This window comes from Pempheris klunzingeri, chromosome 9 (genome assembly GCF_042242105.1).
Source record: "Pempheris klunzingeri isolate RE-2024b chromosome 9, fPemKlu1.hap1, whole genome shotgun sequence".
Classification (NCBI taxonomy): Eukaryota; Metazoa; Chordata; class Actinopteri; order Acropomatiformes; family Pempheridae; genus Pempheris; species Pempheris klunzingeri.
Window position 1 is genome coordinate 795,001 of NC_092020.1, and position 12,166 is coordinate 807,166.

Sequence of the window (12,166 nt, forward strand, 5' to 3'; positions counted from 1 at the left end):
TAACGACTGATAAGTCTGCACCAGACAGTTGCTCACAGTGGAGAGAAGGAGAGGAGTTGAGTGGGTGAGTGAGTGAGAGGTGCTGTATCTTCTCTGACGTCCTAACTGTGTGATTCTGCTGCAGCTTCTCTGTCACTGACTGATCCAACACAGGTAGGACTCACACCGTGACCCCATTCATCTTCCACACCAGAGCCTGACTGTACGAATGCTCTTTCAGCCGCATGTGATATCCAGTCAGCTGGTTCGGTTACCGAAGGAAGATGTTGCTTTTTTTAGTAAATGCATGCAGGAGCGGAAGAGATATTCAGATGAATGAATGAAGTCAAAATAGCAATACCACAATGCAAAGATACATTAAGTACAAGGAAAAGTGATGTAAAAGTATACCATTATCAATGAGCATTAGAGCGTTGTTGTGTGCAAATTATACACACTGTCAAAAGTAATGGTAATTATGCAGAGTGCACTGTATGGATTATGTTATGGGATTAATGAGGATGATGCATTAACTTGCAGCAGCATTTTAATGTTGCGACAGTTCAAGGAGGAGCCACTTGCAGCTTCTTGTGCACTCTTGAGTGGTTTAGTCTTTAGAAATATATCATGTGTTTTTATGTGTAAAACCTAGTCTGCAGAGTCGCTGCAACTGTCTGTGTTGTGTGGAAAGCATCAAACGCAGATACTAAACTTGTACTAAGAACAACGACCACAAAAGTGAACCTCGTGAAATGTAAATGTATTTTCCACCACTGAATTATCACTATACTTGTTCTAATGCTAGAATGAACAGGTGTTTTCTTTTTAAGTTGGAAATGTATCTTTTGTGATATGACTTGATTTTTCCTTTCCCTTAAGTGAATTCACACAGCTTCATCTATTTAGATTTTTGCATATATTTGCACATTTGCATTGGTATTTGCTTCACCTTCAACGGGGCAATACATTGTACGTGTATATACATGCACTGTCCATGTGGTTGTCTAGTGTTTCTTCTGGCTTTACTTAAGTACTTCAGGCAAACTAAAATCTGCATGCCCTCCTCACTTTTCTGTCTGTCTGAACTTCTACCTACACTGTCATGATCTCTCCTCCGCCTGCATGAGAAACAGTCACATTTCTGACCTCCTGTTGGGATGCATGTCTGGCAGAGTGTGGCTGTTTTTCTGTTTCTGTGTGTATGTTTTTGTGTCAAAAAGGGGTAATTCAAGACAGTGATGCATCTCTTTTCTCTACATGAACTCCTGAATCCACCACTGCCCCTCCAACGAGAGACTTTTGAGGAAAATCTTAGGGAAAACAGCAAATTACCTCCCCGCCATCCCCTTGTTAAAAATGAACATGCCTCCCGCCGTTTGCAATCTTTGCTTGTGCGTGCATACCTGCATGCCTGTGTATATGAGCTGAGCTGGATGTGTGTATTATCTCTGCATGAGTCTGCTGTAATTACACAGTGAAGGTGCCCATGGGGCGGCAGCCGCTACATTTGGCTCCGCGCCACATCCCCTTGTTTTATTGTGTCTTGTGCCTGACAGAAAAACTGCTGTGTCTGTCTATGTTGACTGATGAGAGCAGGTCTGTGGTGTGTGTGTGTGCGTACGTGTGTGATAGTGTAAACTTTATGCCGACTGAAAATAAGTGTGTGCCTCTGTATGCATCTTAATAGACCATACAGTCTATTATTGTTGCTGAATGTCTTTTCAGGATCGGCAGCCGGCATCAGCTGGTAGCAGGTCGTTTGTGTGTGTGTGTGTGTGTGTGTGTGTGTGTGTGTGTGTGTGTGTGTTGATGGGTAAAGTTCAGTGTGTCAGTGTGGGAATTCAAGAAATGTCTCTTTAGCGTGTTATTGTGTCAGTGTGACAAGTTCAGAGGGAAGGTCAAAGGGTCTATTGAACCAAAGTCTCGGTGTAAAATAGGGTGATCTAATTAATAAGTCTAAATAAGTAACAGAGATCACATGTCAACCACTAACAGACACTTAGAATTTATAAAAAACGAATTATTTTGGGATGAATCATGCTCAGCCTGTGCACCAAATCACTTTCTGTGCATTTCCAGTCAAAAATGTTGATCTTCCTTGTCTGGAATGTGTGTTTAAAAAGATGGAAACTCAGGTAAATTATTGCAACAGCCTGTGACAGGACTGACCTCCTTTTCTATACCTTTATAACCACTACCTGCATAGCACGGAGCAGACGGGACAGTAGCCGTTAATATCTCACACTGATGTGAAAAACCTCCAGCTCCAGGTGGTCAACCTCCATTAACCCGAGCACACAGAGCTCACAAGTGTCAAAAACAGCTTATGAACAGTCTGGAAATAATGTTACCGTGTCATTTTTCCAAGAGAAAGTTACTTTTTGGAACTAGTTGCATAGTTAAGCATCTCAACCTGGAGCTTTATCTGCCTCCTGCAGAGCAGCAAAGTTGCAGCCAGCGAGATGATCAGATGACTGAGCACTGAGATCAAAGCTGGGCTCTGTGTGTCTCCATACTTGAGGTATTTTTATAGCTGGCTGTTAAACTGTGCAATGGTTAATATACATTTAATGGAGACAGGGAATTGATAAAACACTCAGTGACATATAAGGCTGCGGTCAGAAAAGTGTCAGAGTTGGAGTTTTGCAGCTATATTGGCAGAGTAATACTATCTGACCTCTGGAAATAGACTTCAGGGACAATGTGCAGCAGGACATGAGTGTTATGTGTGTCGGTGGTGTGAGCGCGTGTGTGTTTGTGCACTGGTCGACTTGCCCAAATTTAACTGTCTGCATTCTGCAGCTGCTTGGAGGTTTAGTTATGTAGTATAGTAACTCAAAGAAATGCCACGCGATGAAAAAATCATTCTCCCTTTCTGTTACATGCAAGTGGAACATGTATCTGTTATCAAGTCATAAGCTGTAATATAAACTTCATACTCATAAACATTAAATCAGAACAAACAAATAAAATAGGAAATAGGTGACATAACATCATGTTTTTTTGCAGGTACAGTTTCATTCCAATTTTCACAAGCGTTTAAATATATATCTTTAAGTACAGTCAGTGGCATAGTCCTCACTTATATCTTATATCTTTATTCAGGTAATTGTAAAGACTTAAAAATGTGTCTGGAGTAAATTTAGATATGCGCAGACATTGATTCTCCCACACAGTATACGTTTGCCAGACTGTTACTTCCTGTTACTTTAATCCTGCTGTGTTGGAGAGCAGGAATGAGATGATAATATGGGTGTAGAAGGTGGAGAAGAGACTGAGATGGAAGGACGTGTGTTCGCAAACACCAACTGGCAGCAGCGCCGGCGAGCAAAACCTCTTTGAGCCTATGCAATGAAATGTATAGCTGACATGTGTTTTCGAGCAATTATAATGCACGTGCCCCCCTCCCCTCCTCTGACTCTCTTAATAGAGTGAGTCTGACTCAGCAGCCGCTGGTCAGTGGATGGTCAGTCAGTGAGGTCAGTAGAGCAGCAGAGCAGACAGGATTTACATCTATCCTCAGAGATGTCATCCGCGTTGTTTTATTTTAAGGCCAGCTTCTGTGGCAGACATTACCCCGACAGCCATGAATGTTAACTGTTTTGCCGTGTAGCCATAGATTGGCTGTAGACCAACAAACACTCAGCCCAGCCCAGGGGAAGAGGAGGACTTTTCTTTTTTAATCGAAGGCTTCTGGGTCAAAGGGTTCAATAAGCTTTGTTCTGAGATAAAATGGATGTGTTGTGATATGAGGGCAGGGGTGTGGAATTCTGTTCCCAATTTTCCAGGATTGTCTGGGTTTGGTTTCCTAAATGTTCGTGTTAAGATCCTGTCATTTGCTTACTGATGGACACAGATCAGGGTTCCAAATCACTTCTGAGAGACTTCTTTAAACTACGCCACACATTTAATGCTATTCAAGAAACCTCAAGAATTGGAGCAGCATACTTTTTTTTGCACTCTTCATTATGGGTGTTTGTGCAGGGAACCCAACCATGTGTAAACCTGATACATCTCTAGCATCAGTGAAGAATACTTACACAATCATTTTTCATTTCCCCATTTCTTTCAGATGATGTCATCAGAGCACCTGACCTGCGGTTGGCTGCAGCAGCTACTCGTTGTGCTCCTGAAGCTCTGTCTCACTTTTGCTGGGCCTTTGTGGCCACTCAACAGGACCGAATGCACAGCCAAGGGCCCTGCTTCCTACATACTGGTCTTTACAGGTCACTGGAGCCCACAGGCCTTCCCCAAGCAATATCCACTGTTCAGGCCCCCTGCACAGTGGTCCAAACTCATAGGTGAGAGAAACAAAGACAAGAGGTTATTAGAAAATCAGTCATTTCTTATGTAAAATGTGACCTGACAATCCACTGACTGCTGACTATTATTTCAGCAGCGAGGCCTGAACACAGATCTTTTGCTCCTCGTCATGTGTTAGATGTTTAGGGCCTCATCGTCACAGACACATACATGGGTGAGGGATTATAATGAGCAAAGCAGCATGAAAGAGAGAGCAGTAAGAAAGACAGTATAAATGCTACCAGATGGGCTTTTTCTCTCACTTTCTTTAACTTCTATCCAGCCATATCTTTAATATTTCTTTATTTCTTTAACTCAGTCCTTCACTCCTTCCCACATCTCTGCTGGTTTACAGCAGCGTTGGCCCGTTGGACACTGGAGTGGAGGTTTCGGGGCTGGTGAAGGTGGGTGATGATAGTTGGGGTGTGGCGGGTCAGACCGCTTACCTCAGAGCCAGGAAGAGGAGGAGAAGATGAAGTGATTCAGGCCCACCTATTCTGCATTTTTTCTGAGCCGTGGAGCATGGGATGGATGGCAGATGTTTGTGGATGTGTGTGCATGTATATGTGTGTGTGTGTGTGTGTGTGTTGGACTACTCTGGTGCATCACTGTCTGTGGCTTTGTCTGGTTCCCAGCTCTCCTGTTGGTGCCCTGCTGCTCTGCCAGAGGCTGATGGCCTACTTACTCCATATAGAGACAGGCACCGGAGATTCTGACACACCCATAATGGCTTTTAATGTCCCTGGGTATCAGTGGAGGTGGTTAGGGGAGGCTCTGTCACAAGGGTAGAAAAACATAAGGGACTCAATGGGCTGACAGTCGGCTATTAGAGCACAAAGGAGCGTTGGAAATGGAGTTTGTCACAGCACAAAAAAAAACATAACCTTGGGGGTGTGCGATGGTTTTGTGTTGCTTCATTGTGGAGACAGGGGAGCAAGGACGGCACCGGGGGGAAGGAATGGAGTTTGTCATGGCCATAGAAGAAGACACAAGCAATTTAGGAAGGGCGGGAAGTGGGCTTTAACGTCTTGGTAGGGCTTAAATGTGATGTGTTATCGAGTTTCAAGGTCTTGACGCTTGTGGGAAATTTGTTAGGATGGAAATACAATTAAGTGCATAAGTAATGGCAGTTTGGGGAGAAACAAGATAGTGTGTGAAGTGCGCTGGGCAGGTTGTGTGTGTGGCTCAGTGCGGTGTGTGTGTTAATGCTTGTGTCAAGAGTGTTTAAGTATAAATGAGCGGTTGTGTATGTGCGTCTGTACGCAGCTCTGAAAAGTGAGGTAAGGCAGAACCATCAGAGCATTTGTCAGCGTGTTTCTGGCTAACCTTATTCTGCCCTTAAAACCACTGGCCCGGGCCAGTGGCTCTGTGGGTTTGGTACGGAGCTCCAGAACCTGTGGTCCAAACAATTTAACCTAAATCAGTCTCTGGACTCTTAACAGATTTCATAGATAACCAGAACTAAATATGAGAATGTGAAGCAAATGGTTCTGTTGGCCCGGAGGGTAAGAAAGAGTATCAGTAAGGGTTTCCAGAATGCCCACCATCTGGCTGCTGACTCCGAGATCCTGACCTATCTCCTGGCAGCTCCAGCATGTGCTGTGGTTTTATCAGTGATAGATGGAGAAAAGACACAACTATAACCGTGCAATAATGCCAAAGGCATATATGTGGGCAATTCCTTCAGAATTATCTGTTTTGCAGGAAGTAGGAGGCAGCCGTAGAAATGCATACAGTCTCCGTGGTGGAAATGATCTCACCGTCTGGCCGAGGCTCTGTGGTGTTTCATTGACATTGATATGCATTCCTGTGAATAAGCATCTTACTCCTTTCTTCTCTTCTTTCTTGTGTTTCTTTTCTTCGTTTAGCGGTCAGCCATAATCGCCATTTTCGGCTGTGGGAGGAGGGAGCTCCAGCCAGTGCAGGGGTGCAGAGCTTCTCTGAACTTGGGGTGACGGTGGAGCTGATGAAGGCGGCCAAGGACGCGAGGAAGAGACGTGCTGTCGGCGCCATGTACCGAACGGTCGGCATCCCTAACGGCATCGGGCACAGCTCCACAGAGTTGCTCATGCAGCCCCGGAGCTCACTGGTAGGCCCAAATAAAACTCAAGTGGAAGCAAGAGTCATTCACAAAAGCACACACATGCTCAGACACACTAAGTCACACAAACCGTCTGTTTGCAGTCATCTGGTGACCCGGGCGTGCACATAACGTCGTCCATCCGCTCAGACCAAACACTTCACCACTTCTTTCCACTATCCAATCAGACTATGTTTAGCTCAAGTGCTGAAGCCCTGCAGCCACAAACGCCCACATCCATCCTGCGCGGTCTGTGCTCTGTCTGCCGCCTGTCCCACTGAACTCTGTGAGCTCAGTATGAAGGGCCCAGATTGAAGTTTAGTAAAAGCAATAGTTTAATAATTTGGGAGACATGTTTAATCACTTCACTGAGTGTTAGATGTGATGTTACTCTTAGTTCTGTACAGTAAATACAGCCAGCAGCTGTCAGCTTAGCTTAGCATAAAGACTGGAAACAGCTAGGCTGGCCCTGACTGAGAGTAACAAAATCTATCTACCAGAACATCTAAACCTCACTAATGAACATGTTCTATCTTGTTTGTTTAGTTTGTAGAAAGAACACAGTAATAATGACATTGTGCCGTGTTACTGGGGTTGTGTGCTAGACTACAGTCTTGTCATCCCCTGACTTCACTATAATCTCCATAAAAAAGCACAAGTCATCAATGTTACACTTTTTTGATTCTAATCAAAAACACATGATGTAATGTGTTAATTAGTGAGCTTTACAGCTGCTGGTAAGTGGATCCTGTTCCCTTTGGGCAGAGCCCGGCTAGCTGTTTTACCTAATTCCACTCTTTATGCTAAGCTAACCAACAGCTGGCTCTAGACCCATCTTTAATAATCACATATGAAAATGCAGATTTTCCTTTTAGCATTAATTTACCTCTCCCATTTTGCATTTGCATTTCCCAAAAGCTCAAACTGCTCCTTTAAGGGTAAAAGTTAAGGACGAATTAACATTTTTCTATCGTTTTAAGTTTACCTTAATACAATAGAAGGCTTCCGCAGTCTGAGTTGGTGGTTATTTTAAAATTCTCCTGCTCAGCAACTTAACAGTGTTCTGGGAAACACAAGGAGAAAATGTTGCACTTAAATGACTGACCGTGGAAGATACCCATTTGGCAAACGCAGACTGCTGAAGCCCCATATTACTGCATATTTAAGGTTGATGAGCGGGCTGAGAAATGTGGATGCTGCAGCTCAGTTCACGGCTGGACTGCAGGGTAACACTGCTGCTCAATAGTAAGTGAGTCTGGGAGCAAAGGTCAGGGTTGGACTATTTTTTTTGAGGCTTGAGCTAAATTTGGGCATAGGGCTTAAACAAAGACAAGGGAATGAGGTATGACACTGTGGAAAAAATGTGTCATACTTGTCAAATAGTTCAAACTAGAAATAAAGCATTCCTTTATGTGTAAAGCATATGTAGCTGATGAATGAGAGGGAAAGAGGTGAAGAGGAAGGGCGGACATTTACTGGAGTTTTCAGAAATAGGTGTGTGCCTGCCTGAAAGTCTGGTGACCTACATTTGTTTATTGCTTATTTCACTGTCGGAACCTGAAGGGCCTTAAAAATCATAAACAACCCTGTCAGAGGGCATCTTTGGTAAGTACCTGTCATGGGCAGCAGCTTAGCAGCTTGTCATCTAGGTATATAAAGTCTGTGGCTGCTTTTAAATGTGTCTGTTTTTAGATCAGTGAACAGTTCGGCAAAGAAAGGCCCAGCAAAACTATTGTGTTGGTGTTGAACGGGACACGACAGACTGAATTGTGAATCTGTTATTCTGCTTTTCTGTCTGTCTGTCTCTCTCGCACACTCATACATGAATCTCATCCTTTTTCTCTTCCCCACAAACCAAAACAATCATACGCAATGCCCCAAAAATCCCAAACACATACGATTCCCATCTCCATATTCATGAGCCTCCTGTTATTGCTGTTAAATGTGTAATTCAGAACAGACAGATCATGCCAAATAAGTATCACTCAGGATCCAACTGGCGGTCTTCTGAAAGAGTCAGTATTTCTTTTTAAGATCAGAAAATGGAACAACAACCTCTGAGCATTAAGGTGCTCAGAGCTGCTGGACGGAGCTGCATGTTTTCTGGGACAACTCTTTCTCTACTGGGCTCAGCGGAAGATTTGCTGTGATGGAGAAAAAGTGAGAGGGATCATGGGAGCTTTGAGTAACTGTCTGCGCTCTGGAGATATTTCCTGACCTGTATGTTGCAAACCACTGTGGACTGATCGCGCCAGTGAGGAGGGACATCCCTGAGAGGACATCCTCGCTGAGTGGCCCAATGGATATAGCAGGACAGGGTTTCTGGGAAATACTTCTGTTTGAGAGACTGAAAGGCACAAGAGGAGGATGGGATGTTACCAGAGGAGGGAAGGAAGGATGGAAGGATGGAAGGATGGAAGGATGGAAGGAAAGAGGGGATCAGTGGCGGATTATGAAAAGCAACAGAGCTGCTTCTGATATGGTTTCTTGCCGTGCGTCACAGGCAAGAAAACAGACGCCATGTGTCATGCTGACACTACCTGCCTCCTATCCCAAGTGGTCTGTTCCGCCTGGTGCTCTGCTTTTTGATGTCTGTTCCAGCGCTCTTCCATCCAGCAGAGCGCTATCCGACTCCAGCCTCCACCCTTTCCTAGCCGTCCAAAAGCTGTCCAAGCCCACCCACCCAACCCTGAGCCTGAGCAGCTCAGCCCAGGTCCGTGAATGTCAGGCCGCAAGTGAGGAGGCGTTTTCAGATGTGCTGTTTTCTGGGCGTCTGCCACCTCAGCGTGTGCTGACCCCCAGGCCACTTCCTGTATGAGGTCACCAGCTCTCAGGAAACATCCATCACACAGGAGACACAGGCCGACCCTGCACAGGAAACTGAGTGGGTGCACGCGCACATGTGAACTCCCCAGTCCCTGATTTTATTAGTTACAAAGTTTATAAGTCCTGACATCAACAGTGTATGTGTGTGTGATGTTATGCTTATATTGCATATATTGGGCCGACTATTATTCCTTTTACTTTATTTATTCTACAGAGAACATATATCAACAGACAAGGGGGAGAATAACAGAATGTTTCTGTAATGGGGGTAATCAAAGGTGCTTGAGAAGGATTGATTACTAGTATTGTTTTTTCTAATCTCCCAGAGCTGTTGGTCATGCTTGCACTCATCCAATCACAGCTGTGCTTAGACTGCTACTCTGGCTCTCTGGATACAGTGGGATTGATTGTAGCTTTTGTTTTCATTGCAAGTATTTCATTGCATTTTCTTTCTAGTCTTATTGACAGACAGACCTGAGAGTCTACAGCCACAATGGCGGCTCTGTGAGGCTGCACTGTGGCCCAGCAGTGCTTTGAGCTGAACGCTGATGTTTAGACAGGATAATGTTTACCATGTGCACCGTTTTAGTTTAGCATTTTAGCATCCTAAAATTTTCTAATCAGCACTTAACACCAAATACAACTCAGTCTAGTTGAATGTTGCTACTTTTGCAGCAAGTATTCACAGTTCATCCTGAGAAGGGCACTAATGTGTGCAGCACATGTAATGGAAATCAGGCTGGACCAAAGATGCAGACTGAGCAACAGACAGACATGGCTACATCCATCCTCCCAAGCTTAAAGCGCTGATTGTGACTTAATAAATAAATAACTGATCATATTATATCATTAAAGGAATTCTGGTTCTGATATCAAATATGTCTATTTGAGAACATAATCAGTGTATTTATTACTTTGTCTGTAGTCTTTCTTAATGGTAACGGGTTCTCTCTCTCTCTCTGATTGACAGTTGTCCTTGATGGTGAAGATGATCCCCAGCCCCGACTGGTTCGTTGGCGTGGACAGCCTAAACCTTTGCGAGGGCAGTCGGTGGAAACAGGAAGTGACCATTGACCTCCAGCCTTATGATGCAGGAACAGACAGTGGCTTTACTTTCTCCTCTCCCAACTTCCCCTCCAGCCCCTGTGAAAATATCACCAAGGTGAGCTCTTGTAATGTTCACAAGCTAAAAAAAAACAAAACAAAACATGATTTGTTCGTATATCGACTCAATCATTCGGTGATTTTGTGCGTTCATTCCACAGTGAGACAAAAGCGAGGTGTATGGCCCTGATCCTACTCTTAAAATAGGTTAGCAGCCAGGGAATGGGCCGTCATTCTTAGCTGTCTTCACTTAGATGATTGCTTGGCGGCCCTCATGCCTGACCTGAGGTGATTTCAGTGAAACGGGCCTCTCTTACATAATCGATCATTTATCCTTTCCCAGCATGTGTTTTAAAACTCGCCCGTCTGCGTCAAAGACACAAACACAAAGAAAGCAAGCTAAACAGTTTTAATGGGAAACACAAAGGTAAAATGAAAAGTCCCATTTTACCCCCAGACTGTGGAGGGTTAAAGTGGGCAACTGAGCTTTAGTTGAGAATCGGCTGGCGGTACTGATGAATTATGCCTGACTGTTCTTCGCTGCTCAGATCACATCTCAGATGCCGAACCATCCTGCCAACTCCTTCTACTATCCGCGCTTAAAGGAGCTTCCACCCATTGCCAGCATAAAGATCACTCAGCAGAGCAGATCCTCTGACCGTCAAACCCCAATGTCCAATCACATCCTGCCAAACTCTATCAGTCCCCAGCGCTTCTCAGGTAAGACCCCCTAGTGGTGCCCAGTCATTTCAGTGCCCAATCAGTGGTGCTATCACATTAACTTGTATTGCATGATGGTTAGATTATGGTCCCAGTTCCTGGACTTCAGCCCAACTTAAACAGTTCTACATAACTTACAGATGCTACAAGCACATGCTAATAGAAACAGCCCTTGTTTCTGCAGGGATTTGGGCTTTTTGCCTTTCTGTCTTTACTCACACACACTGCATTTTTCTAACATCTGTTTCCCCCCTCTTGATTCAGTGACACCACTGGACTGTGAAGTGTCTCTCTGGTCGTCCTGGGGTTTGTGTCTGGGTCCCTGCTCCAGAGGCGGGGTCCGCCATCGCACACGATACATCCTCTTGCGGCCGGCCAACGCTGGCGTCCCCTGCCCTGAGCTGGAGGAACAGGCTGAATGCGTACCACACAGCTGTATGAGACTCCAGTAACCCACGAGCACAGATACTGCCAGTATTCAACACTGGGACTCTCATGTTATTACTGCTGGACTGAGAAATGTTGCTGCATCTTGAGCATTTCCTTGATAATGCAAAGAATTTGTGTGTTTGTCACGGTCAAATTGTGGAAATTTAAGACGACATTACCTGTGCTGACGGTTAATATTAGCGTGTGCACTCCTCAGGGTGTATTTTAATGGTAATAGAGGGAAGTCTGAGTGTAGATGAGCGCTGGATAGTTATTAATGTTTGAGATAATACTTTGAATGTGTTCAGATTTTAAAAGTGGTTTGTTTAAAGTTATGCAGAAGCAGAGGAGAAAAACTCAGAGGAAGGTGCAAGACAAACGTGTCCTTTCAAAGATCTGTTTAAGATTTTGTGTGGCTTGTTCATCGTCAACAACATATGCATTTAATCTGTGTGCTGATGGTGGCAACCCCAGAGTTACACATCTTCAACACACACGCACACACTCTTATACGTGTGCACACAGAATTCTGTACACAAAGGTCCTTGCACATACTGCATAGTTTTACAGGCACGGAGGCATTAGTTTACTTAGGGACCCTATACATGCTTGGCACATGCAGCTCTTTCAAAATAACCTCCACACTCTGATTTATAAATATCACCTTTCACAAGAAACACAGAAATAGCTGACTTGAGGCCTGGAGCAGTCCAGAGAAGCTGGCCT

General features: G+C 44.5%; 1 protein-coding gene across 1 annotated transcript in view; it reads left to right on the forward strand.

The window, feature by feature from the left end:
- The window catches only part of spon2a (spondin 2a, extracellular matrix protein), an 11,773-nt gene extending 16 nt beyond the window's left edge, over nucleotides 1-11,757 (forward strand). Inside the window, exons 1-6 of the mRNA XM_070837045.1 lie at nucleotides 1-153; nucleotides 4,052-4,280; nucleotides 6,150-6,370; nucleotides 10,158-10,349; nucleotides 10,840-11,011; nucleotides 11,276-11,757. The exon at nucleotides 1-153 is cut by the window's left edge and continues 16 nt beyond it. Coding sequence (XP_070693146.1) covers nucleotides 4,052-4,280; nucleotides 6,150-6,370; nucleotides 10,158-10,349; nucleotides 10,840-11,011; nucleotides 11,276-11,463 — 1,002 coding nt within the window. The 5' untranslated portion in view covers nucleotides 1-153 and the 3' untranslated portion in view covers nucleotides 11,464-11,757. The remainder of the gene's footprint in view (nucleotides 154-4,051; nucleotides 4,281-6,149; nucleotides 6,371-10,157; nucleotides 10,350-10,839; nucleotides 11,012-11,275) is intronic.
- Nucleotides 11,758-12,166: the final 409 nt, after the last annotated feature.